The sequence below is a fragment of the Zalophus californianus genome, chromosome 3 (assembly GCF_009762305.2).
Source record: "Zalophus californianus isolate mZalCal1 chromosome 3, mZalCal1.pri.v2, whole genome shotgun sequence".
NCBI lineage: Eukaryota > Metazoa > Chordata > Mammalia > Carnivora > Otariidae > Zalophus > Zalophus californianus.
This window is the reverse complement of record NC_045597.1, coordinates 101151197-101177993: the sequence shown is the minus strand read 5'-3', so window position 1 is coordinate 101177993 and position 26797 is coordinate 101151197. Positions and strand designations below refer to the sequence as shown.

The 26797-nt window shown below is 42.3% G+C and overlaps 1 protein-coding gene across 4 annotated transcripts in view; it reads right to left on the bottom strand.

Moving 5' to 3' along the window:
* Window positions 1-26797, bottom strand: part of MGAT5 (alpha-1,6-mannosylglycoprotein 6-beta-N-acetylglucosaminyltransferase) — a 326381-nt gene that overhangs the window by 104447 nt on the left and 195137 nt on the right. For all 4 annotated transcript variants that reach the window (XM_027589390.2, XM_027589391.2, XM_027589393.2 and 1 more), the window contains 5 exons: window positions 19515-19586; window positions 17695-17856; window positions 14149-14318; window positions 10778-10912; window positions 4304-4437 (listed from right to left, as the gene is read on the bottom strand). In XM_027589390.2, the coding sequence (XP_027445191.1) occupies window positions 4304-4437; window positions 10778-10912; window positions 14149-14318; window positions 17695-17856; window positions 19515-19586 (673 nt within the window). The remainder of the gene's footprint in view (window positions 1-4303; window positions 4438-10777; window positions 10913-14148; window positions 14319-17694; window positions 17857-19514; window positions 19587-26797) is intronic.

Here is a 26797-nt window from a genome sequence, read left to right as displayed (position 1 = left end):
AATGCATGTGCATACTTACACACCAGCGATGTAATGATTACTGTCAACCCACATAGTGAACAACAGTAAATACGCTGTGTTTTAAAAAAAATCAACAATACATCAACATAACTTGACACTTCCTTCTTACTCACACCAACGATCTTCCCCTTCGGACAGCTAGAATAGCCCCAGTGACCCAAAGGGCGAGGGAATGGAAGATGCTGTGGGGATGACTGGGTTAGACCGGACCCAGCCTTCCGTCAAGTGGCTCGGAAAGGACCCCCCTCTGGAGGAGACACCCAAGCTCTCTGGGGGCAGGCTTTGGGAGTCACTGTGTTGTGCCAATTCTCCAGCCCAGACACCGCAACACAACAAAGGTCTCGAACTGCTTAAGCGCCCTCTTCAGGTCCATATTTTCTGCATTTAAGGCAGCGTCATTCATGAGAAAGCTTGCCATCAACCTATGAGGTGAAGGCCGTACCAACCACGGATGATCCCCGCCTTATTCCACTGTCTCTTTAGGAGTATTAAAATGCTGATTTTCTCCTTCTTCATTCCTTTGGCATTTTTTAGCTGTGATTTCCTCATGATTAGCAAATTTCTTTCATCAACTTTTTGATTACCTTCAAATACAACTTGCCCTAGAAAGGCAGGATTAAAGCTGGATTCTTTCCCTTTATTTTTCAGAGTAATGACGTGGTGTCCCAGCAACTTGAGAAGGGGGATCAATGGACTTTGTGGGCTTCTCTTGTTTGGAGATCATCCTGGACTCGTGGAGTATCCGTCACTGGTTTGACTGCAATTCACTGTAGCCGTTCTTTCTGATTCTCAAACTACCCGATCTTTGGCTCCTATGTCCTTCTCACTCCATCCCGATGGTCTTCCTTAGCTTCCTTGCTGGCATGTCTAGAGGTCCCCTTGTGAATGTTTCCTGCCCTAGACCTGGAATCAGCTATTTATCTGAGCAGGAGGTTCCTTATCATGGTAAAGGTATTTATTTGAAAGATTTTATTTATTTGTTAGAGAGAGAGAGAGAGAGAGAGAGAGAGAGAGAGAGAATGCACAAGCAGGGGGAGTGGCAGGCAGAGGGGGAAGCAGGCTCTCTGCTGAGCAAGGAGCCTGATGCGGCACTCCATCCCAGGACTCTGGGATCATGACCTGAGCTGAAAGCAGAGGCTTAACTGACTAAGCCACCCAGGCGCCCCAGTGGGAGAGGTATTTAAAAGGTTCCCAGTCTGAGTGCCAAGGATACTCCTTGCTACTGGATTGTCTTTACTTTTGATCCTTTTCCAAGTACAGAGCTAGGAAACACTTCCTTTTTAAAGAGAAAAGTAAATTGATATTGGTATTTCCTATTCTAGCTGGAGATAATACAGTCTTTAAACTCCTTAAATACTACCCACCTTCTTGTATACTGAAAGTCTGGGCTCCTGCAGTATACCTCTAGCAGTTTCAAATAACAATGTAAATATTTCCCACTATGAATGTATGGTCCAAAGACTGAGTTTTAAAGTCACTTGAAGTAATTATTTTCTCTGTGTGGGACCTTCACACTAATCTGATATAGAACACTAGGTGTGTTTCTTTTTTTCAGTCGTTTTCGGTTGTTTGTGAATGCTTTTTTTCTTTTTATAAATTATGCAAAACATTGACATGGTTCCTAAGTCAAAATAAGGTACGTTAAAGAGACATCTTTCTGTCCCTGGTCCTGCACCCCCTTCCGCCAGGGGAAGTGATTTTCAAAGGCTTGCTATTTATCCTTAGCTTATTTCTTTTGAAAAGGCAGGCAAGTTCACACCCACTAACATACGCACACCCTGCCTTCTCACCCAGAAGGGAGGAGGTCGACAAGCTGCCCTGCGTGCTGGCTTTATTACTTCTCCGTATCCCTTAGAGCGGTGGGGAACCGTCCTCACTACTCCTTCCAGTTTCATGGTGCTCCCCTCTCTCAGGGGACCATGTCATTTACTCAGTCCCCTAGTATGAACATCTGGGTCATTGCCACTCTTTGCCTATTTCGAACAGTGTCACAACAAATGACCTGTGCACACACCATTTTTTTTCTGCTCACTTATCTTTGGGAGAGACTCTTAGATATGACCTGCTCAAAGGGAAGATGTGCTGATAGTTTTGTTAGATGGTGACAAATATGCTCCCCCACTTAGTAACATGTTGCATTCTCACTAGTAGGGCAGGAAAAGATGGACGGACCCTCACCATTGGAATAGCTATGCTACCAACTTCTGGATCCTGGTGAGCCTGATGTTTGGGACATGGTGTCTTGGTGCAGTTAAAGTATGTATTTCTCTTTATGGTGAGTGAGGGTAATATGTTTTCAAATGCTTGGGGCAATAAGCTTCTTCTTCCTTGCAATGAATAATGGCCTTTGCTCATTTTCCTGTTGGATTATGGAACTTTTCCTTCAGTTTTTAGAAGCTCTTAATATACTAAAGGATACTAACCCACCAAGACAGAATTTGCTTGTTTTTGCCATACAGGTTTTTTGTTTTTGTTTTTTTTAAAGGCAGTCAAATGTATCAGTTTTCTCCCCTGATTCCTGCTGAATTCTGAGTCAGAAAATCCGTCCCCTTCCCAGGTTAATAGGAATTAGTCTGTGTTTTCATCTTTAGTTACATTTTAAGCAATGAATTTCTTTCAATTCAGTCAACCAACACTGCTGAAATCCTCCATTCGTGGAGAACAAAATAGGTTTTTAGGACTCTGATTTTCAACATTCTAGAAGAGAACTTTATAGTTTCTAGAAATACTTCCTATTTCTACTCTCTGGATACAAGGCAACACCATCTTGTAGAGGATACAGCCTATCATTCGGGTTATTCTGGCCATTTTAGAAATGCCTAACATGTTTCATCTGATATAATGCACAGGTTACTTCTTACAATATTCTATACCACCTCATCCCAGCCCCTCAAAAGTTATACAATAAAGTCAAACCAAAGGCTAACTCCAATCATATCTTAACATGCTGACCAGCCATCTATCACCCAACGTGCCACATATTAGTCTGTCCCCTAAGCTGTGCCCCCAGGACGGGTTGCAATAGCAGGATGATATAGCTCCAGGAACAATAATAATGTCTGCCATGCATATAACATGCTCTTGCAAATCCTTCTGAGCTGAAAAGAACACTGAACACTTGACCATGAGCTGATTTTTAAATCACCACTGTCCAATTGCCATAACCCTTCTTAATTCTACTGTCTCATATGTCACATGCAAGGATTAAGTCCAATGTGTTCTTTGTTATGTTTAATGAACCTGAGAAAAGGGTGACTACATACAATGGGGAGAGGCGAGCACACAGGGAGAAGTAGGCCACAGAATCCCCTGGGTCTCAACAAAGGAAACAGACCCACATCTCAGATACTAATTCTAGGATGAAAATCTCTGGATTACAATTATTCTGACAACTTTGGAAAATGGGAGTTCTCCACTCTGAGCATCCAAATGAGGTCATGTTTAACTCGTGTGACATTTCCAGAATAGGACTTCACCTCAATCGAGGGATACAGACTTCAACTCTAAGTTTATTTTGGGCATGATCATTATCAAATTTGGGAGTTTCCGTCACAGTCCTCAGCTAATTATCAGTGAAATGAGGCTCGAGGAGGTAAATTGCTAGCAGCAATAAGAAATGGTGAATATGGGAAAGGGAACAGGACAGAAACAGAAAAAAACCGACCGCCGGAAAAGTCAGTTCATCATTTTGGAGGTGTCCACTACAACACCTCCTGAAATTATTACTGCTGTTGGCATCAGTGACACCTGGTGAGCAAGAGCAAGTAAGATTTCATTCTGGTGTCAGAGCATGAGAAGTGATTAGGTATGGAACAGATCCTTTAAAAAAAAAAAAGCTGACTTTTTTTCTTTACAAGGGTTGATGTATAAATAATTAAGATTCATTTTTTTCGAAAATCTATCTACATGAAAGACCTCACTCCTCATCAGTCATCAAGTGGACCCTACACAGCATCTGTGCGGAATGAAACGTGTTTAGTGCTTGCCAATCCAGAATCCACCCAGAGTCCTTTCCCAAATGGTTTTTAGTGATACTTCAGATTGAACGTTTTTTTCTCTAGAACATTTCTAAGGCTTTTCACAAAATGCTCATATGGACTTAATTCCAATTAAACAACAACAACAAAAAAATCAGTGATTCCCAAGGGAAAGGTTCCACAGCACATGTTTCTACAGCTAAAAGCCCTGAGAATCATAACCCAAAATACACAGCCATCTAGTTTCTTTTCCCGTTTATCTCCGGTGGCATTCTGGAAAGCAGAGGGGAAGCGTGAATACTCACGGAACATGGTATAAAACTGCTGTGGGTTCAGATTCCATTTTCCCCAGGGCGTCTTGTGGCCTTTAGACTGGGCATAGTTAGCATGGTTAAACTCTGGCTCAGTACCAAATGAATCCAGGACTCGGAGCATGCACCTGAAAAGAAAAAGTAATGTGGATAAAACTACAACTCTGACCCCAAAGTTCAAAAGGTAAAAGTTCATGGCGCCTGGTTGGCTCAGTTGGTTAAGCGTCTGCCTTCGGCTCAGGTCATGATCCCAGGGTCCTGTGATGGAGTCCAGCGTCGGGCTCCCTGTTAAGCGGGGAGTCTGCTTCTCCCTCTGCCTCTGCTGACCCCCACCCTGCCCCACTTGGACTCTGTCTCTCTCTCTCCCTCAAATATATAGATAAAATCTTTAAAAAAAAAAAAAAAGGTAAAAGTTCTAACCTGTCCTGCAGGGACTACCAAGAACGTACAAATACTTTTCATCAGAAACACTAGTGGGTGGGAAGTGAGAGACTACAACCTTTATACCATACATCTCCATGTGTGACTTCTGAGCCTGAGCGATCACACACAGGTATGTTTTCCGTCAGATTAGCTGACAAGTCATTGAAGATCACTCAGATAACAACAAAATACAAAGTCCCACGAGAGCTAGCACTGTAGACTGCCTTGTTCACTGCTGCCCCCTCGCTAGGGCCAAGCGTACGGTGGAGCCTAACGAAGAGCTGCTGAAGAAACGAAAGAACTACCGTTTTTAGAAGCAGCCATGGTCTGAATATTTGTGTTCCCCTCCCAAATTCTTAGGCTGAAACTCTAAACCCCCAAGGTGATGGTACTAGTAAATAGGGCCCTGGGGGTGATTAGCTCATGAATGGGTTTAGTATTCTTATAAAAGGGACCCCACAGGGGTTCCTAGGTGGCAGGTCAGTTAAGTGTCTGACTCTTGATTTCGCCTCAGGCCATGATCTCAGGGTTCTGGGATGGAGCCCTGAGTCAGACTCTACGCTCAGCAGGGAGTCTGCCTGGGATTCTCTCTCTCACCCTTTGCCCCTCCAGCTCCTGATCTCTTTCTCTCTGAAATAAATTAATTTAAAAGAGAGAGAGAGACCCCCCAGAATTCCCTTGCCCCTTCCCTCAGGTGAGGACAAAGTGAGAAGTCTGAGACCTGGAGGAAGGAGAGCCTCGCTTGACCATGCCGGCTCTCTGCCCTTGCACTTCAGCCTCCAGAACCGTGAGCAATAAAGGTTGTCTCTAAGCCACCCAGACTGTGGCATTTTGTACAGCAGCCCGAACTGACGAAGAGGGAGGTCTTACTCTCTGTAAAGCATACGGCACACCTTAGCTCTTTCAACAGTCATTTACCATTTCATCAATTAATAAGTGTATTTAATTTTAGGTAGAGTTTAGAACCTCCCTTAAGAGGCAGTGTTGATTTTTCTGTCAACTTGACAGGACTGGGACATTACTGCTTTCTTCTAGAGCCAGGAGTAAAACCGAAGACGTTTCATTTGACTCTTCCAACAAAATCTTCAAACTGGGTCAGCCAAATATCTGGTCTACTATCTATTTTTGTATGGCTTGTGAACGAAGAATGATCTTTATGTTAAAAGGTTTTTTCTTTTTTTTTTAAAGAGATAGTTTGTGACATGAAAATTAGATGAAATTCCATTTTCAGTGTTCAGAAATGAAGTTTTATTTCAACCTAGCCACGCCTAATTGTTTACTTAGGGTGTACGGCTGCTTTCACTCAGTAACAGAGAACTTCAATAGTTGCCGGAAAGACCATAAGCCAGCAAAGCCTAAAATATTTACTACATGGCCCTTTATAGAAAGAGCCTGTCAATCACTGCTTTAGAGTACACACACACAAAAAAACAACCAATGCAAGAATCAATGCTGAAATCTCCTACATTAATTAACTCATTCTTTCAATTCATCACCGATTCTCAAACCGTTGATGTACATTTAGCTTGTGCCTGGCCAATAAAAATAGCTCTGTTTTCTGTGGTTACACCTCATCAATACTTCTCAATGGCTCTTCCTGGACCAATGAGCATAAAAGCAAATAAATATTAAAGCCCACATTTTAGGGGCACCTGGGTGGCTCAGATGGTTAAGCAACTGCCTTCGGCTCAAGTCATGGTCCCACGGTCCTGGGATCGAGCCCCACGTGGGGCTCCTGGCTCAGCGGGGAGTCTGCTTCTCCCTCTGCCTCTGCCTCTCCCCCTGCTCAGGCTATCTCTGTATCGCAAATGAATAAATAACATCTTAAAAAAATATTAAAGCCTGCATTTTATAATCAGATAATGGCAAGTGAGTTGTAAGTATCGGATCCAGTTTCTTTCTTCCTTTCCCCACTACGATGAAGGCGTTCTCTCAACTTTTTTTCCACATCAATGTGTGATTCAGAATAAAATGCAAACACCAGATTGGATTTTCCAGAAAAATCAAGAGCAAATCGCCACTTCCGTGTGATGCTTTTCTCATCTGAGATCACCACCCTCTGCGTAGACAAGAACGGGAGAAGACAGAGGGCGAGAGCGAACACAAGCCAACCACAGAAGGCGCTTCCTTAGCTTGGATTCCTGCGTGGCTCTCAAGGAACATGCTCCCGTCACAGTGACAGTTTTCACAATTAGCACCAAGAATGCATCATCAGCTTGACAGCCGTCAACCACAAGGTGGACAGAAACGGGACCAGTCCAGGAATAAAGAAAGCTGGGGAGCCAAGGAACTGACCTGTGTGTGTTTTCTCTGGTCTCTGAGTAGTTTGGGGCATTCCTTTTTTCTTACTAATAAAACATTGCCATTCCTTAACTTATGTGTATATTTTTAGGATCAAAGTTTGCATTAAAAACTTACATCAAAACCTCCCATATTGTAACTAACTCTAACTTGTATTTTAAAATAAGCCACTGGTTGGAATCAGTATATTTTGAGAAAGATGGCAGCATTCAGAGAATGTAGGGACAACAGTGGCTGTTCTGCAGAGGGTTGCTGCAGAGCAGGAGGGGAGGGAGGGACACACGCGGACAGGTGGGGGTGCTCTGCTCCTGCCCAGGGGATGGGGCTGAGCCTCAAAGATTACAGGCTCTGTGCAAGCACAGCAGGGAGGAACAGGCCATCCTTGACCTAAGAAACCTTTGTCTCGAAGGCTTTGGCTCCTTCTACTCAGTTGCAATCCACTCTAACAGGGTATATGCCTCTCTAGCTTTGGCGTGTGATTTTATTTTTAACTTTGGAGTTTTGCTGGTTTTCTTCTAAGTTTAGAGAATTCAGACAAACCCTGATGATTCAAGACGCCTGGTGGGAGCCTAATGCCTGCAAGCTGGGACTCTGATACCATGCTACATGATGCTGGGCTTCTCAAGCCAGCGGAAAGCTATAGCATGAAAGATGGAACGTCTGAGAAACTTGGAATTCTACTTCCTCCTACGTAAGCTTTAGTTTGGGAATCATGTATTTTTTTTTTTTTTTTTTTTAGCTGACCTGAGTTTGTTTTATAAACCAGAGGCAGGGGACGGATCTCTGTGTATGGCAGAGGGGGTTTAACATTACAGTTTTCCTCCTTCAATCACATTCTACAGCTGTGTTTTTGGAACTGGGTCTGTGTTGTTAATATTTATGCAGTTCCTCTAATGTCTTTTGTGTGTCTGAAGCATCAGGAACAGATCGATGACTTAAAAAGATATTTGCCTTGCTGCCCAAGGCAGCTGGCCTCCTCCTAACGGGAATCGCTGTGCTCATGCCAAATGACTTCTGGAACATTCTCTTTGCTCTGAGCCACACTACTATAAGATGGACAAGTTCCTTGCCAGGACCTACTTTCTAATTTGGAGTTGGATGTAAAACATGGTGTATCTTGTGCTATTTGCACCTCACTTTCCTGTGTGTCCTCAATACTCAGCAAAGACCTCACAGGAAGAAAAACGGGTATGGGTTTTGCAGTCCCGAGTGGTGTACTAGTTGCATGAAGGCACTGAACACATGTTTAACTGAATTTCTTGGGTCCCTACATAAATTGGAAAGAATTTACAGATATGTTTCCAAGATCAACAGGACTCAAGGTTTTGCTCCTAAATGGAAGATCAGATGATACTTTTACATTTAACGGAATTCCTGCCATGTACCATCAACCAAGATGAACTGAGAGAGTCCTGACCGTGTCAAATCTTCAGAAGGGAAAGAAGTGGGCAAGAAACTTTCCAGAGGACCTGCTTGGTCTCTGGATGAAATCTTAGCTTCATCACACCACAAAGACTGCAGGGCTGAAGTCCTAACTGATGTCCTGCCAGCTAGTATTACTAACATGGACGATGATTTATTAAAGGGAGGATAGATACTATACCCTTCCAGAAAATTCCTTGGAGACAGTGCCTTTTCATCCAATAAGAATCAAATACCAGGGCGCCTGGGTGGCTCAGTCGGTTAGGCGACTGCCTTCGGCTCAGGTCATGATCCTGGAGTCCCGGGATCGAGTCCCGCATCGGGCTCCCTGCTCGGCAGGGAGTCTGCTTCTCCCTCTGACCCTCCCCCCATCTCATGTGCTTTCTCTCTCATTCTCTCTCTCTCTCAAGTGAATAAATAAAATCTTTAAAAAAAAAAAAAGAATCAAATACCAATCGGTGGTGACCATTTTAATAATGAAATCATCCTTTTTAATTGACCAAAACACTACCACTGAGGACATTTTTCCATCCCAACAGCCCTTCTTAATGGTGAGGATATGTGAGTCTAGGGATGCCCGCGATGTCTCTGTCCTTTTGTACCAGATGCCTGCCATTTGCTAAATGCCAGAGAATGATAGCTCTGCCTTTCTTTCCTTCTTTAATGCTGTAGCTAAAAAGGAAAAAAAAAAAACAAAAAACGATTGTTTACTTACACGGCTTATTAACCAAAAATAAAGATGGCTATTTCCACATAACTGAGAACAAATGTGACGGCTTGTGATGTATGAAGATTTCAAGGAAAAACAAACCAAAAAAAACCAGGAATAATGTGATACAGAAGGTAGAGCGCTATCCTGGCTCAAACCAAGATTTTTGTTTTGCTTTTTGATGAAACTATATCCAAAAGGAAACGAAAAGCGCACAGACTCCTCAATCAATCCCTTCCTTCTGTCCCTGAGCATGGCACCGCTGAGGGAGAAAAAAATATTGCTACTGGCAAGAAAACTGCAAGAAAATTCTACAGACAATGATGTTTTCCCTACTATGTTTTGGAGAATCTTAAAATCTTGACCTTTTATTTCTTTTGAATATCTACTAAAGGACTTGCAATCTGACATAGGCTTGGAGATTAAAGTTAATAAATAATATGAAATTATAAACTAATCTGAAATGGACCTAGTTCAAGTTGTTAAGGATTCAACTAATTGGGTCAAGTTACAGGAACACATCAAAACATCTCTTTACCCAATAGCAACAGAAAAGAAACACATGAAGAGATTTTAAGTCATGCTACTTGAAAGATTTTCCAAGTGTTCTTTTAGGAAGTTGGTTCAAACTGTAGGTCAACATTTACTATCAGCTAGTCAGGTTGGTACTAACTTCAGGATTTTTACCAAATTTATGTACCACTGACACCATTAGATAAAATATGTTTATTTACATCTATTGGAAAACTTTAGAGGCCATAAATGAAAGCCAGTACCAACTCTAGTAAGGGGAAGATAACCAAAAATAGCATATTTCTCTTCTTTAAAAATTATTATTAAATTTAAACTGGATACTTTGCCTGAAGGCTGAAACTGACAGCTACTCTCAGCTTGTTAAAAATGCACGTAAGCATTGCACGATGTGTTGGAGGTACAAGAGCATCTAACTAAGCCTTTTTAGAAAGATTGGAGGAAATCTGAAAGATTGATAAACTTCATTATATAATTCATTGTTATTTAATGCCATGCTTGTGTACCATGTAAAATCATCTCAAACACTAAATCATGGTCCCAAACCCACACAGAGGGAACAATGGGTTCTTCTCCAAAATGACAAAGGCGTTCACTTGGGTCATTCTCAGCACAGGTCGTCTTAAAAAGTGCAAGACCCCAGCATTCAGACAAGGCATTCACAGCTTTCTCTTCCAAAAATGACAACTCACGAGGGAAAGGGGAAGAGAAATGAGTCATCATCTCAAACCTGAGCAGTATAAGAAATGACATTTTCCACATTTTATCCAAATTGTTACTTCAGTAACAAATGATATTGGTGTAGGCATACAGAGAGGAATGAGGAGTATTAATGAAGGTAAAGAGGTGGCTGGACACTTATTGTCTATTCCTAAGAGAAATCAATGAAAATAATGAATAGCCTTTGAAAGTAAAAAGTCACTGGGGAGAATGTGAATTTCAATTAGGAATGAGAAACCTATTCCACATAGTGCAGAAGGTAATATTTGATAAGCGTTTTCTGCCTGTACCATGTCCCCCCTGTTTTAAAAAAAAGAAAAAAAAAAAGCTCTATTAACTTTAGGACAGCATGTAGCACTTACTGGTAGTGAACCCAGGATGGCCCAAGAGTTTTCTTGAATTGAGCAAGTCCTACGATATCAATATAAATGAGCTCAACAATCCTGTCTCCTACAGTTGGGCAGCCAGATCGGTTTCCTACAACCTTCTTCATTATCCTAGAAAAAGGACAGGAGAGAGGAAAAAAACAAGAACTTATTTCAAGATATGACACTTAGCAACATTAATAGGCAAACAAACATCCCAAGGATGTTGTCAGGGAGGATGGCATGGTCTATCCCAATCTGCTGCCTATCCAAATTCTGCCCACCAATCAGGGCCTATCTAGAGCCCTGATTCAGATTCTGGCAAAAGTAAATGGTGGCACGCATGCACACACACACACAAACACACTTTGAAACCAAGGAAGAGCTGGGTCTGAATCTGTCTCTACTATCTGGCTCCACTAGCAGCCATGAGATCTTAGACGTCACTAACCTTTCTGGTCTTTCCTCCTCATGAGAAACAAATAAACAAACAAACAAACAAAACCCGACCTACCCACAAAACAGGATTTGTGACAGAAAAGATAATAAGAAAGCAACGTGTCAGGGATTCTTCAGGTGTTTAAATGAGGTATTAAAAAGAAAAGTGCCTCATGTATCCCAGATACACAGTGGCTATTGCTTTCCCCCACAGAACCTGTTCTCCTTACTCCAGCCCCCACTGACTTCCTAAAGGTCTTCAATTTCTAGCTACTACAATATAAACTTCTATACTGTCTTGTGCTGTTTCCTAATTTTTTCTGTCAATTTTTTCCTTCTGACTAGACTCTATTACATAACCGGCACTGTGGTTTATAATTTTTTGTTACCCTTCCTTCTATCTACCCATCTCCTTACCCATCCATACAAACCCACCCTTGCACCCAGAGAGAGCTGACATACTTGGTCATACGCCAACTTCAAGTGCGGGAGTAAAAACTGCTCACCGAACCACACTGCCGCTCACACCCAGAAATCGGTCCTCACTGATGCCTTTTATCCCTGCCCACCCCCCATAACCATCCCTCACCAAATTCTGGCCACCCTACTTCGAAGGACGCGTCCTAGAAGCAGGACTCTGCTCTGTGGCGCGGTACTGCCGCTCCTTCAGGTACCTTCCTCCTCCTCCTCTCATCTGGCCCTCTGAAATTACCAGGCTCTGTATAACCAGTTTCTTCCCAAGATTTTGACAGTATTTCTACATAGGGCCAGAGAGTAAATACTTTTGCCTTTGCAGGCCACACGTCCCCCGTCTCAAGCACGCAACTCTGCCCTTGGAGAACAAAAGCAGTCCTAGGCAATCCATCCACAATGGGTGTGCTGTGTTCCCGTGGGAGTTTCGTGACAAACACACCAGAAGACTGCACCTGGCCCATGGTTGCCACCGTGTGCGGACTCCTGGTCAACCCTGTCTTCAGCGGTTCCCAAACTTGTCTGCCCACTGGAGTTATCTGGAGGCATCGAGATACTCATGCCTGGGTCCTATCCCCAAAGGCTGTGATTTAATTAGTCTGGCATATGGTGTGGGCACTGGGAGGCCCCAAGGATCCCCAGGTGACTCTGATGTGCAGGCATCTTCAGGAACCACTGCTCTGTGTGGCTTCCATAATTATCTTCTTAAATAAAACACATCTGGTTCTGTGACCAATGCTTAAAGCACTCCATAGACTTCTTGACCAACAAATTAAGTCTCTGCCTGGTAGTCCTTTCGTACGCCTTTCTGACCTCCCTGGGGAGAACCTGTCCTTAGAGTTTCGCACAGCTTTCCCTTTATTCACCCACTCACCCATTCCTTGATTCATCCCTTCACTGGTTTCCTCGGTAACTAGTCACAAGCACCCACTGGGTGCTAGGCACTATTCTAGGTGCCACATACCCCATGGTGAGCAATAGTCACTGTTTCTGTACTCTCTTGGCTTACGTTATAGCATCCATGCCTCAATTAGTACTAATCACATTGCAATTAGTGTAATTATTATGCAATGTATTAGTTGTAATTACCAAAGGACTGGCATTTCCTTGAACACATGCTGGTCATCTCTGTATACCCCATACCAAGAACCAGTGCCCCAAAAGCAGTGAATGACTACTGAATGTATGGATGCCTCAACTTCACAGGCCATGTACACAATGTGTTTTAAAGCAAGCAGGAGGCAGCATGCTGAAGGGACATGGGTAGTGTTTAGGGGTTCAGAAGACCTTGGGTTTATCTAGATCCAAAAGGAGCAATTTAGTACAGTGGTCAAGAACACAGGCTTTGAGGTCAGACAGGCTTAGCTCTAATCCTGGCTCTCAAGTGTTTTCCATGTGTTCTTAAACAACTCAGTTTCCTCGTCGTTAAAATGCAGAAAGCAACAGCACTTACTTCCATGTTTGTGTAAATAGTACGTAAAATGCTCAGTATCCGATGCACAGTAGGTGCTCAACAAATGTTAGCTGCTAATAGTCGTCATCAATACTGTGGTTATCCTAAATGCTGACGCTCCTGTTGTAACTAATGCCCTGATCACAGTTTTAGCATATAGAAATCATTTTAAAAATCACAGTTGGTATTACCGCTTTCATCTCAACAGTGCCACTCCTCAGGTGTGTGGACCTTGGCCCCTAACACAAGTGACCTCTCTAGGCATCAATGTCATGGACAATAAAGTAGAAGTGGGGGGGCATATTTTGTTTTAAACACCCTTCCATCTCTAGAATGTTCACTCGAGGTATTTCATACTGCAACATGGTAACTTGGCTGCTGGGAAGAAAGTCTCCATGGGCAATTATCCAAAAGGAGTGAAGGGGTGCAAAGCATTCCTGCCTAGCCAGCTGTGTCAACCTATAAGAGATTAAGAGAGGGCTAGAGCCAGAAGAATGTTTCAGGGAACTAGAAAAGCCAGGTAGAGTTAACAGACTCAGACCGGAAAGTTGGCTTTACTGAAAAGAGGATTGGATCAGGGCTTTCAAGAAACTCATTCTATCCAAATTAAATTATAAACAGGAACCTGCCCTGTTTTAAGATTTGGAAGGCTTGAAGTTGAGTAGGGAATGGTATGCATTTCAGCAAGAGACAGGGAATTAGGAAAGTCAATAATGTTTTGTGCTGCACATGTTGGAAGCACCTGTAATAGCAAAGAATAAGCTCCTTAGTTTGAATTTTCTGGCATTCATTTATGAAGCCTCTGGAGCCTGCATCTACAATGAAAACATATTACCCTTTTCACAGTGTATGTATTTAGCTCCTGAAAATAATCTTCTTATCTCCTGTTTAGTGAATTATCACTTGCATTTTCCTCCACAAGAAATTACACACTAATAGAGGGCTTTCAGAGTTTACAATTTCTTTTTTGTATTCTGATTTTAAAATTGAAAAGTAATCTCCTTACTCCTTGAGCTCAGCCAGTGAAGCTGAAATCCTAATGTCATGGCCCAGTAAGTACAGAGATGTAATTAAATCACTCCACTGAACTAATTCACCAAGAGGGCCACCACTGAAAGCTGTCTCTGCTATCTTAAATCCAGATTCCTTAGTCAGGAGTCCCAGGTGAACGAGGACCTGAAAAAAACAAAAACAAAAACAAAGGAGAGGCATATATTGATTCCCACTGAACCAAGTACAAACTCCATAGTAACACACCAAAAGCAATCAACCAATTCTAAAGTGATGTTTATGTTCTAATGAAACCTCAACATGGCGTAAGATTTTTCTAAAAGGTGCAAAGAAATGGAAGGAAATAAAGTCACTACTGCCCCTTTTATGGCTATGAACATGATATATGGATAATCTGTTTTTAAAAAGCAGGATAACATTTGGGAAATCAGAATTAAAGGAGAATAAGCCAGGGCAATAAAATTATCATTTAACAATATTGTTTTTTCCCCACAGCTGGAACATTTTTAAGGTTTTAACGTAAAAAATTCCAAACATAGCCAAAATCAGACACGATAATGCAGTCAACTCCAATGTACTCATCATATAAATTTCACAATTATTAACTCAGGATCTTAATGTACACCCCTCATTTTCTCCCAACCCCTCTAGCTTTTGTTGAAGCAAATCTTAGAGATCATATCCTTTCAACTGCAAATCCTTCAGTTTGTATCTCTCAAAGAAACAAACCTTCAGTTAAAAAGCATAACCACAACACCACTATCACCCCTAAAATAGCTATTAATTCCTTAATATCATTCAATATCCAGTTAGTGTTTACACTTCCTCAACTGTTCCTTTTTTCAAGCACAGTTGTTCAAGTCAGAAGTCAAATAAAGTGCATAAACTATAATTGTCTCATTTATTTCTCAGGCTTCTTTAACTCCATCCTTTGGGGGTGGGGAGAGTTTTAATTTATCTGTCAAACAGACTAGGTTGTATTTCCAGTAGAGTCTCTCACACTTTGGCTTTTGCTGATTATACAACAGATTCTTCCACCCCTTGTATTTATAGTAAATTAGTAATTAGATCTGCAGGCATGATTCAATTCATATTTGATGTTTTTGGCAACACTACTTCATCGGTGGTACTGTGTGCTTCCACTAGTGGGAACGTCTGGGCTCTCTGGTGATGTTAGCAGCTACTGATGATCACTAACTAGATGCACTCATCCATTAGGGGTTGCAAAATGGTGATACTTTATTATTCCTTCTGCCTTTATTATCTGGAATGCTTCGATAAAGAGAACTACCACCCCCCCATCAACTATTTGGCTCTGCTGAAGTACGGTTTACATAGAAAAAGCCCGGGAAATATTTGACTCTTGCCCTTTATTAGTTTTTAAAATAACAGATTTGTTAGCATACTCTAATGACCATCAACGAGGCTTTTTAAAGGTATCATTATAAAATCATGGATAGAAGTATATTAGATGCGTTTCAATAAGCTGTAGTTATTATCCTTACAGATTATTAAATTGTCCCATCTTGCCAATGGGAGGCCATTCAAGTTGGCTTCTAAGTTCTTCTGACACAATTCTAGTAGTCTTTGAGAGTTTCTTTGCTCTCTAGTATGACAGATGTTCCCGGGTCATCACGTACAACTTCTGTCTCAGACCTTAACCAACGATTTTTCCAAGAACCTCTTATACCATTTAGTGGAAATGGCATCTAAAGATCAAGTTCTGGTGCGTAAGGGGACTCTAGTTAATCACTGTCTGTAGCCCTTTTCAGTGGACGAAGCTGGAAATTTACCTCTCCTCCAGGATAAAACCAATCATAAATTCACACTGGTACTTCCCATTCAAACTCAGGATTACAGTAGCTTTGCATAACATTATCCATCTTACATATGTTATTTCCTCTCTCCCACATGGAAAATCCCACTTCTCCAGGATACTAACATAAGTGCTTAGCTTTATTCCAATATGCAGAAAGGATTCAGAATGAGAGTATCGACACCACCACCTACTACGTGTAAACTTCGTAAAACTCAGTAAAACTTCTCTTAAGGTATTTTGTTTTTTTGTCCTTTGTGATACACCATCAGAAATGCTGAACTGGCTGTGTTCTAGTCACTAAGAACAGTCCTTCTTTGTGTGTTTGCTGTAAAAGTGGGTACAGAGTCAGCTCAGGTCTTATCTTCTTTGTAATTTTTAGATACTTTTTTTCATAATTCAATTTTGTTTTATACTATGTCAAGTGATTCTAGTATCAAATCTACAGAGAAAGATATATTTAGTTAAGTCTAGTTTCTACTCCTGTTGCCTCCCTCTTTCCGCAAATTTGATTCTTTTTATTGTGGTACGATAGATGTTAACATAAAATTTAATATTTTAGCCATTTTTAAGTGTACAGTGGCATTAAGTGCATGCACAATGTTATGCAAACAGCTCCACTATCCATCTCCTTTAATTTCATGGTTTATCCATTTAAAAAAATATCAAGCATATATGTATATTATATACACATCGTGTGTGTGTACATGCACATATCTTTATGTATACACATAGGTATATAGGTATATAAAATTATCTCGTCCTTTTAAAAATAATGTTCACTGTTCTCCTACTATTTATTGACCTATATATAGGTCAATATGTCCTAGAGATTATTGCATAGGATTATGTAAAAATACTCTAGTTCTTACAGCACACCTGGATTTTTGACCTGATTCTCTTCTACAGAGGACTATCTGGGGCCTGAACGTTTGGACCTACTGTCTCATAAATTCAAGGGATTTAGCAGAATGGAACCACTAAACTGTCACTTGGGGTTCTGCAAGTTCATCATCCCTATTTCCTTTTCTTGAGGATATCAGATTAGTCAAATTAGGAGCACCAAAGTCATTTTTAATTAATTTTTAGATGCAGGGAGTAGAGATCGCTTCATTTGCTCTGTTGTTTGTCATCCGGAGAGTTAATCTAAAGCCAAAGCCATTTAACCTATAACTACAGGCTATAAAATCTTTTATGTTCAGGGTTATGCCCGGAGGTTTTCTAAGCAAATCCTCAGGAACTTCAGACAAATTGGCCCCGGTTTAATTGATCGTTATCTCTCCCTCAAGAACAGAAGCAGAAGCACCAACTCAACATAGCAGCAATGGAACGCACCAGTTGCCCAAAGCCCAGAACTGACAAATACCACAACCAGGAGATTGCCAAGATGATATAACAACAAATTCTCCAAGGTTGTATCTGGGTAAAGCCAAGAGGGTTAAGTTTCCTGATGCCACGGGGACAGTCAGGATAGTTCAAAGGAAAATCTCACAGGCAGATACTGGGCTTGGCTTCACCCAAGAAACATTGTGCTGGTCCCTGCTAAGCAGGATTACTGTAATTGGGGAAAGGAAAGCCCAAAAAAGGCTGTACTAGAGACTGAGCAGATTCACCCTGAGGGAATATCATTTGAGACATGACATTTCTCTTAGTCTTGTTTCCAAGCAAAATCGAATTTTAAAAGAAAACTGGCATCTAACTGAACTGAATTCATCAGAGACTCACTTTCTTCCGCTTTCTCTTTTCAAGATTCTGCTTTTCTGCCAGGGACTTGATTGCCTGGATCCACGCATCAGCCATTCGCCGGATCCGGAGTCTCATCCACCGGAATTCTTCATGCTTTTTCATCATGCTGTAGAGAATATTAAAATCTGTACGAATCTCCGCCTAGAAACAGAAATTTAATAAAAATGAACAGAAGATAAAAAGTCAGAAGCCATAATGGCTGTCATGATGTGACATTTGAAAACTTGAAAGAGCTAGTCAATTAAATGCAGGGCTTCAAAAGTGAGGCTTGTCTGCTGTACAGCTTTACTTCAAGGCCCCAGGATTACAAATTAAAGGCCCCTGACTGCTGATCTGTTGTATGGGACATCATTAAAAAATGAGAAATTGAGAAAGGCCCAGCACAGTCATTGCAAAGCCCCGAGTTACATTTAAATGCATTTTTTTTTTTTTTTTTACAATGAGTATGCTCAATGTACCTTGAAATTTTCTGCACCCGGAATTTATTGCCACTTGGATCTACTGCAAGGCAGCAGACTCCTGGAAAAAGTAAAGTCAATTCTTAACAGGCTGCTTGGCAATGTGTAGGTTGCCAGAAAGCTTTCGTCTGCCCACAAAGTTAAGCAGGGAAATAAATGCTCATCTTCTAGTTTTGTCCCAATCTCAAACAAACAAAAGTTCATTATTTTGTAAGGAATTTAAAAGCCAGGAATACCATTTTCCTACCATAGCTGAATAAAATTTAAGACTCAGGCCAGAGTAATTTAAAAGCCAGGAAGAACATTTTTCTAATGTAGCTGGGTACAACCAGTGATTGGAATAACAGAAAAATAGTTGCACTCCTATTTATTTCTCGTAACATCTAGAACATGCTAACTTCATCCCTCAGCAGTCACGCACTTTGTTCTCAACACTCATCTGATCCCTTCTTGACCCAACCTTCTCCCAAGATTCCCATGGCCTACAGCATGGGTCAGCACATTGTGGCTGGGGGGCCAGATCACGCTACCAGTTTTGGTATAGAAAGTTCCGTGGGAACATGGCCACACCTGCTCATTTACATCCTGTCTATGGCTGCCCTTTGCACTCAAGATCAGAACTGAGCAGTTCCAACAGAGACCTTACAGCCTGGAAAGATGAAAATATTCACTATCTGGCCTTTTATAGAAAAAGTCTGCTGACCCTTGGTCTGAAGAACAAAGACATAAGCTTTTAGTGTGGCACAGAAAACCTTTCACAGTCCCTACTGATCTTTCCCATCTCATCTTCCACCAAAGCTCATCCAACACCCTATGGCCTTGTCCACTGAACTGTGCTCTACTCCCTGAAAACGCCAAACTCTGGTACAAGCACCTTTCCCGCCCCGCACATCAGACACACCTTCCTCTCCTTCATCTACTGTGAACTCACTCATCATTTGAAATTCAGCTCCAATGTCATCATCTCTTTGCAACCTCTCCTAACCCCTGCAGGCTGAGATGACTGCTTTCTCACTCACTTCCATCGGCCTGTAGTTCAGCTTTTACTTGGGTGTGGTCATGATTTTCACCTGTCACCCTTATGAGATCACTGAGTGCCCCGCATCTGGCACCAGGTCTCATTCCTCTCAGGAGCCTATCACTCAGGAACCCCCAGAGAATCGCTCGAGAAACAGACACTACCGGTTAACTGATTCGATCACCCACATTTCCACAGGCCTGCAGAAAGAGGTTCTTCAGTTTACCATGATTTCAGGTTACAGCGGGCATGTCTAGCTGACTCCGCAGGTATCCCTCGGCATGAGAACCAAATCACAAGCCTAGTTTCCAAAAATCACTCACCCATGAATTATGATCGGCTTCTTCATAGGGATTTTTTGCTCTCCAAGGTAAATGAGGACACCAATTTTCAACCTGAAAAATACATGAGAGACACTAAGTCTGCTGGGTTCATTTGTATACCACGTAATGTTCATACTAAGCGCCAAGCACACCGTTCCTGGCACACAATGAGCACTACATTTAAGGGGGTTGTTACTACTATTAGACTTTCATGCTTTCAGCGAGCAGCACAGACGCAGGGGACCTCTCACATGGAACAACAATAGCAAAGGAATCAAGGAGCCCACAATTACACTTTCTATCTGTCCTTCAAAGTACTTCACAGTGACTGACTCCTTCATCCGGTAAGCCTCATGCATCTACACCAGACGGAGAGGGGTCGGTGGGGGGGGTGTCTCACAGCAGCAAGGTAAAAGACGGAGATTGCAGGGGAATGAGAAGGGAAGGACAGGCATGATCCGTTATCTGTTGAGACATGTCTGGAAAGGAAACCGCGTGACATTTGAGCCACAGAGCTCCATCATTTATCTCAGAATTAGGAAATCAGCTGATCGTTTAAGGCTAATTGATCAAGGCTTTCCCTCATTTTCTGGCTGTTCACTTCACACTATCTCATCTCAAGGAAGAAGATGGTAAAAACTATTGGAGAAAAAGATAAAAGGAAGAAGAAAAAAAAAAAAAACCCTCACAGCAATCCTGCAAGAGCCACTCTAGAAGATGGATTGTTTTGTCAATGCAAAGAAGTTTAGAGAGTTGAAGGGAAGAGGAAAAACGCCCAATTTTACAGGAATTACTTCAAAGAGGTTACCAAAGAAAATTAGGCAAAAAAAAAAAATCGTAATTTTTAGTAAAAGAAAGACAAAAACTGCAGTGACGAATATTGCTGGCCTCTTTTTTAAAACTGGCCATATGATGCCAGGGTGGCATATCTCCTGTGTACATGTACGTGATGAGATTATTAAAGATGGCTAATAAACAGTCATCGAAAATATCTTTTTCTGCCATCTTTCACTGGCTAGGTGGACCTACAGAAATACACGGAGCAAGTTGGGGGGGCATCCTTGGAGGGCCGCAGTCTTCTCTGCCAGAAACACAGATTCCAACGAGATGGTGTGCCCTCCAGCTCTGGGTGCATTTTCAAACACACACAGCAGTTTCCCTCATCTAGAAATTGCTCTTAATGCCAGGTGATTTTGACTCTGACCAAAATAACTGCGTGATTTGCATAAAGCCATCTGCTACTGCAAATGATGGGAAAGAAATAAGCGGAGGGCAGCAAAGCTTGGGGGAGGGTGGAATCCATGGATAGGAAAAGAGCAATATTCTCTCTCTCTCTTTTTTTCTTGTGGAGCAAAATTAGACTTTACCGTATTTGTGAATGACTTCAGAGACTCAAAAGGACTCCCCAGGAGGAAAGCTGAAATGGTTTCTACTCATAAAAAAAAGAAAATACTGACTTGCCTTGGATGCCCGTGTCTAATTATGGAGACCTTGCAACAATATCACCGTAAGAAGCAATAAGTGGGGCTCCACACATGTGAGAAATGAGGGAAAACCAGCAGAAAAGCAGCCTATAAGCAGATGAAGCCTCAGCTGGTCCCAGCAGCAGGGCAAACATCTGTACCTTGGAATCTTAGGCCAGCGTGAATTATTTACTTCAAATTAAATTCTTGCAAATGGACTAAATAAAACATTGCTATGAGGCATATTTATAACATGAAGGCTTCCCATGGACTGCAGCTTAGCATTTTCCACTGTGAGACCTTCAGCCCCACACAAAACGGATGAGGAGGAGCGAGCAGGGTACAGATCTGAAGTCAGCCTCACACTAAATTAAGTAACATGTTCACAGCCACACGTCAGGATAAAGAATTTCCCCACAAACAGCCTAATAGGGAAAGATGAAACAAGACTGTGCATAAAGTCAACCAAATGGAGAGACATGAGCGAGATGAGATATTGACAAAGAAAAGTACATTCCCTCCTTGCTCTTCCACCCTCAAAAGAACCTCTCAAAATTCACTCAGATGAAAATACTGTCCGAGGGGCTCTTCTAAAATAGGACTTCCCTACAGAACACTCAGGACTTTAATTCCTCTTTGAAAGTGATCGTTTATCTCAGTTGTTACTCTAAATCACTGGATAATACTTTGCAAGGTTTCAAGGGCATCGCTAAAGTACAGAAGACGGAGTCAGCGCATTTTAGCTTTTTAGCAAGAAATCTTCCTGCTAGGGTGGCTCAGTCGTTGGGCGTCTGCTTTGGCTTGGGTCATGATCCCAGGGTCCTGGGGTCAAGCCCCACATCGGGCTCCCTGCTCAGTGGGGAGCCTGCTTCTCCCTCTCCCACTCCCTCTTGCTTGTGTTCCCTCTCTCGCTGTCTCTCTCTGTGTCAAATGAATAAATAAATTAAAAAAAAAAAGGAAATCTTTCTGCTATATATTCACTTGTAATGGAGGAAAAACCAATTATGAACATCTCTGACACCAAATGAAGATGGTGGGTTTTTAAGGTTGCTGTTTTTGTACACAGTCAGGATGACTGGCTAACAAAATAATTAAATTATACATAAACCAATTTCTCCATGGGAAGTGGGGTGGGGGGGGCCCAACCACTTTTTTTCTGAAACCTCAGAGGATTACCAAGATTGGAAGAAAGCCAGTACTGGCAGTAACTCCAAGTACTGAAACAGCCCTCAAATGAGCAACATTTTCCTAAATAAGATCGTCATTAATAACACTCAGGGAAAGTCTTGCTCAAGGCTAATAACTCAACCTCCTAATCCCTAATTTTGTTTTCTGCCTGATTTACCCAGGGCCATTGAATGAGTCCAACCCCCCAGCACAGCATCGTCCCAAGAAAGCTGGACCCTAGAATGAGCCCACTGCTTTCCTGCTCTGGAAGCTCTTCTAGTTCAAATTATTCTTGCCAACTCTTCTCTGCTTCTTAGAACCCTCATGGCCTCTATCAGCCTGGTGCCTTCCTATGCTCATGCCTTTGGCCACACTTTTCCCACTGTGACCCCTGGTGCTCTCCCTGGGACAGGATTTTGTATTTGCTCCAGGTGCAGGCACATGGATGTAGCTGGACCCTCCCACTGTCCACTCCCACACCTGCCCGGCTCCTGGGAGCTGGGGAGCCCTGCCTCAAGACCTTTGCCAGGAAAGGAACTGGATAGCCTTCAAATAGTCCACAAATCACCATAGTACCTCTTAAGCACTGAAAACCACCTGAGTTCATGGCAACACGCACATAACAATCAACAGAGGAGCCAAACCATGACTCAAATAACCTTCGATTTGAAGGCAAAACTCCTTTCCCAGAACCCATCTTTTTAGCGCACGATCCTCAGGCCACAAACTGAAGAGGCAGGAAAAACAGAAAAAGACCAGTCAGGCTAGAACTTTGGAACATTAACACATATTCCACAGAGAGAGTCCTATAAATCACCTTTCTGGAATAAGGAGATATAAAATTAACCAATTTGATTTTTGACAAGCCTCCTCCCAGTGATTTAAACTTCTTTGATCTGAGAAGGTTTAGCAGCTTATTCATGAGCAATGTGAGTCAAAACAAAGTCCCTAAACAATTCATGTGGGTCACACTTACTTGCAAGGTCTGTAGAATGGACAATTTGTTATATTTAAGAAAAAAGAAACCACTAGTAAACACATATATAGCTCAAGTTAGAATTTAAAGAGGACAAAGCAGCAATAAAATTACAGCAAAAACTAGTAGGAGATTTAACATATATATGCACGAATTTATGTACAACTGGTATAACTTTATAGTAACATTCAACTCTTTGGAAAGAATAATGAACAGGCACCGTTATGGCCTCTTCTCTCGTGATTAACGTGAAGTGTTTGGCTCTAATGGGTCACTGACCTAGAGAATTTCATGCCGTATTTTTCAGATAGTAAGTGCAATCAAAACTAAATGAGAAAAATGTGTAAGAAAGGTGAGCTTATCTCTGGATGAGGGTGTTACGGGTGTTTTTCATTTTCTTCTTTATGCTAATCTGCACATTATGAGTTTTTACAATGAATGTTTATTAAGAGAATAATTTCTAAAGGAGTTACCTTATATAAGCATATAGTCACTTACTGAAGGTTTACAGTAAGTCAGGATCTCTGGGAAAAAAATAAGCTTGCATGCATTACATCATTTAATCCCTGAAGAGCCATGTGACATGGGTACCATCACCAGGTTACATGTGGGGAAGTCAAGGCTCCAAGGAGATGGGAACTTTCCAAGGCAAGCTCACCAGTGAGCTCCAGGACTGGGTGACAAAAGGGGTCTATCGCGCCCCTGACCAGAACACGTTAGAGCCTCCCTTAAAGACCAAGCTTAGTAGAGGACAGACGACTGTTGAGTGGGGAAAGAGCACTGAATTTGGAATCGGCCAAAAGGGACTCTGTGCCCAGCTCTACCAATGACTAGACATATAAACTTAAAGCATTTAGTTTTCAAGTTTTCTCACTTACCAAATGAAGGCGATGGCTCAGCTGACTTTATTTTTTTTTTAAGATTTTATTTATTTATTTGAGAGAGAGAGTGAGAGAGAGTACCAGCAGGGGGAGCAGCAGAGGGAGAGGGAGAGGGAGAAGCAGACTCCCCAGGGAGCAGGGAGCCAGATGCGGGGCTCATTCCCAGGACCCTGAGATCATGACCTGAGCCGAAGGCAGATGCTTAACCAACTCAGCCACCCAGGTACCCTTCAGCTGACCTCTTAATAACCCTATTACATTATAAGATTCTACATCATCCTATCCCGGCTAGTTGGTTATATATCAAAAGGATGTAGCTGACTATGTATCTATTGATTTAATACACTGACTAGTCATATGAATATAGATACACACATACCTACATACATGTATTCATCATACTGATGACATATCAAATGAAGTTACTCATGAAGGTATACACTTAAAAAAGAAAAGAGCTTTCTCTACTCCACTCCATACCCCACCCACTTCCCTTTCTAAGGCTCAAAAAGCCAACGCAAATGGTAAAAGATGTCTACACGTCACTACGTGGTTCAGTTCTCTAGACTGGTCCTCTGCACCAAACACCTGAGCTGATTAATATTTGGGCCAAATTGTTTGTGAGGAAATGGTTGTGTATGGTGTGTATGGTGGGCAGGGCGAGGGAGACTAAATATAAAAATAAAAGCTACAATGGTGAGCGCTGTGAATTGTGCAAGACTGTTGAATCACAGATCTGTACCTCTGAAACAAATAATGCAATATATGTTAAGAAAAGAAAAAGAAGAAGATAGCAGGAGGGGAAGAATGAAGGGGGGGAAACCGGAGGGGGAGACGAACCATGAGAGACGATGGACTCTGAAAAACAAACTGAGGGTTCTAGAGGGGAGGGGGCTGGGGGATGGGTTAGCCTGGTGATGGGTATTAAAGAGGGCACGTTCTGCGTGGAGCACTGGGTGTTATGCACAAACAATGAATCATGGAACACTACATCAAAAACTAATGATGTAATGTATGGTGATTAACACAATAAAAAATTAAAAAATAAATAAATAAAAGCTACACTGTCCTAGGAGCCAGGCACTAGGATAAGCACTTGACACACATAACCTCACTTGGTCTTCAAATAATCCCCTGGGAAAGGCCACTTATCATGCCGGATGAGGACACGGCACAGGGAAGACCCACAGTTGAGGACTGACGTGCCATCTGTGCCGTCCCCGAGTCCCTGCGCTTAATCACCACATGATGCGCACGGAACCCAGACCTTTATGTCCCTCGGTCCTGCCAGCACAGTCCACTCTCTTCAGTGTTAGAGTACCGCCTAAAGCTTCTACAGAAAATCCTTCAGAACAATTTTGCTCGGCTCCTACCGTGTGGCCGTGCTGTAAGGACAATGAAAGCAGTAAGAACTCCCAGTGGGCAACTCCTGCCCCCGTCTGTTCTGTGCAGCAGGACTGTTTTCAAGCCAAAAGTGGATCACATCCTACACTAACGCAAACCCTTCAGAGGTTTTCTCCTTGCGCTCAAAATAAAGCCTGGAATTTATACCAAGATCCTACAGAATGGGACCTGAACCCTGGCTGCCTCACTCACCCTGCCCTTCATACGAGACCTTCCTTCCAAGTCCAAAAGGAACATTCTTACCTCACAAGGGCGGCCCAGTGGGTGTGTGTGGTGCAGGGCAGGAGGGTATGAAAACAAGGACACCAAGTTAAATTAGAATTTCAGATAATGATTTGGTTTTAGTATTAGTATGTTCCATGTAGTATTTGTCACCTTATAGTTTAAAAAATTATTGTTTATCAGAAATTCAAATATCAATGGGTACCCTGTATTTTACCTGGGAACCCTATATCTCAGGGCTTCTGCATTTGATATTCTTTCTCCCTGAAACATTCTTCCTTCCAGAGAGTTCCATGTGTGACTCTGTTACTTCTACACTATGCCCTAACTTTTCCTGAGAGAAGCCTTCCCTGACCTACTTACCTGGCCGCTCTTATCCTCAACTCTTTTTTTTTTCTCTCTCTCCTTGGAACACTCAGCACTTGTGGAAATGATTTTGTGCCCCATGCGAATGACATTCCTTCAGAACAGAAACATCGATTTGCCTGCTCAGGGCTCTTCTGAGAACAGTGCCGGGCACACAGTAGGGTCTCGATCATTATTGGAGTGGTGAATGAACAGTTCAAGGACGTGACTTGAGCACTAACGATATTCATGATGATCCTCTTTTCCAGGTAGGTGGCACTTACCCGCTGTTGTCATTTCATGAGAACCTTCCGGAAACACACTGAGGCAGGTGAGGCAGGCTCTCCCTTCATCTCACTGAAGAGGAACAGGGTGGAAAGCTCTAGGCCACACACACATAGCTGTATCCAGACAGGCCATGGAGCCTCCTGTGTATTCTCTAATACTGTACAACTGCTCCCTACCAAGGCAGGCAGGAATACTATGACCAGAGAGTTCTGGACCAAATATGTGCGAGAGAGTGCCAAGGGCTGGGGCAATCCAACACTGTTCTCTGGGGGCTAAGGAAGGGGTAGAACTTCAACAAAAGCTACAGTAAGTATTCCACATGCCCAAAACCAGTCGGGTGCTGATGGCAGGATGTCACAGAGTCTCAAAAATCCATCCCAAATCACCATAGGGGAAGCAGTATCAATCTTCCTCCTCACAAGAGAGGCAGTAAATGAATTCCTCTGTAGCCAACCACAAGGGGATGCACAGGGACGCTTCCTATAACCAACCCTCCCTGGGCGCACATCCTGCTGCACACGGCACAGTGGCAACACT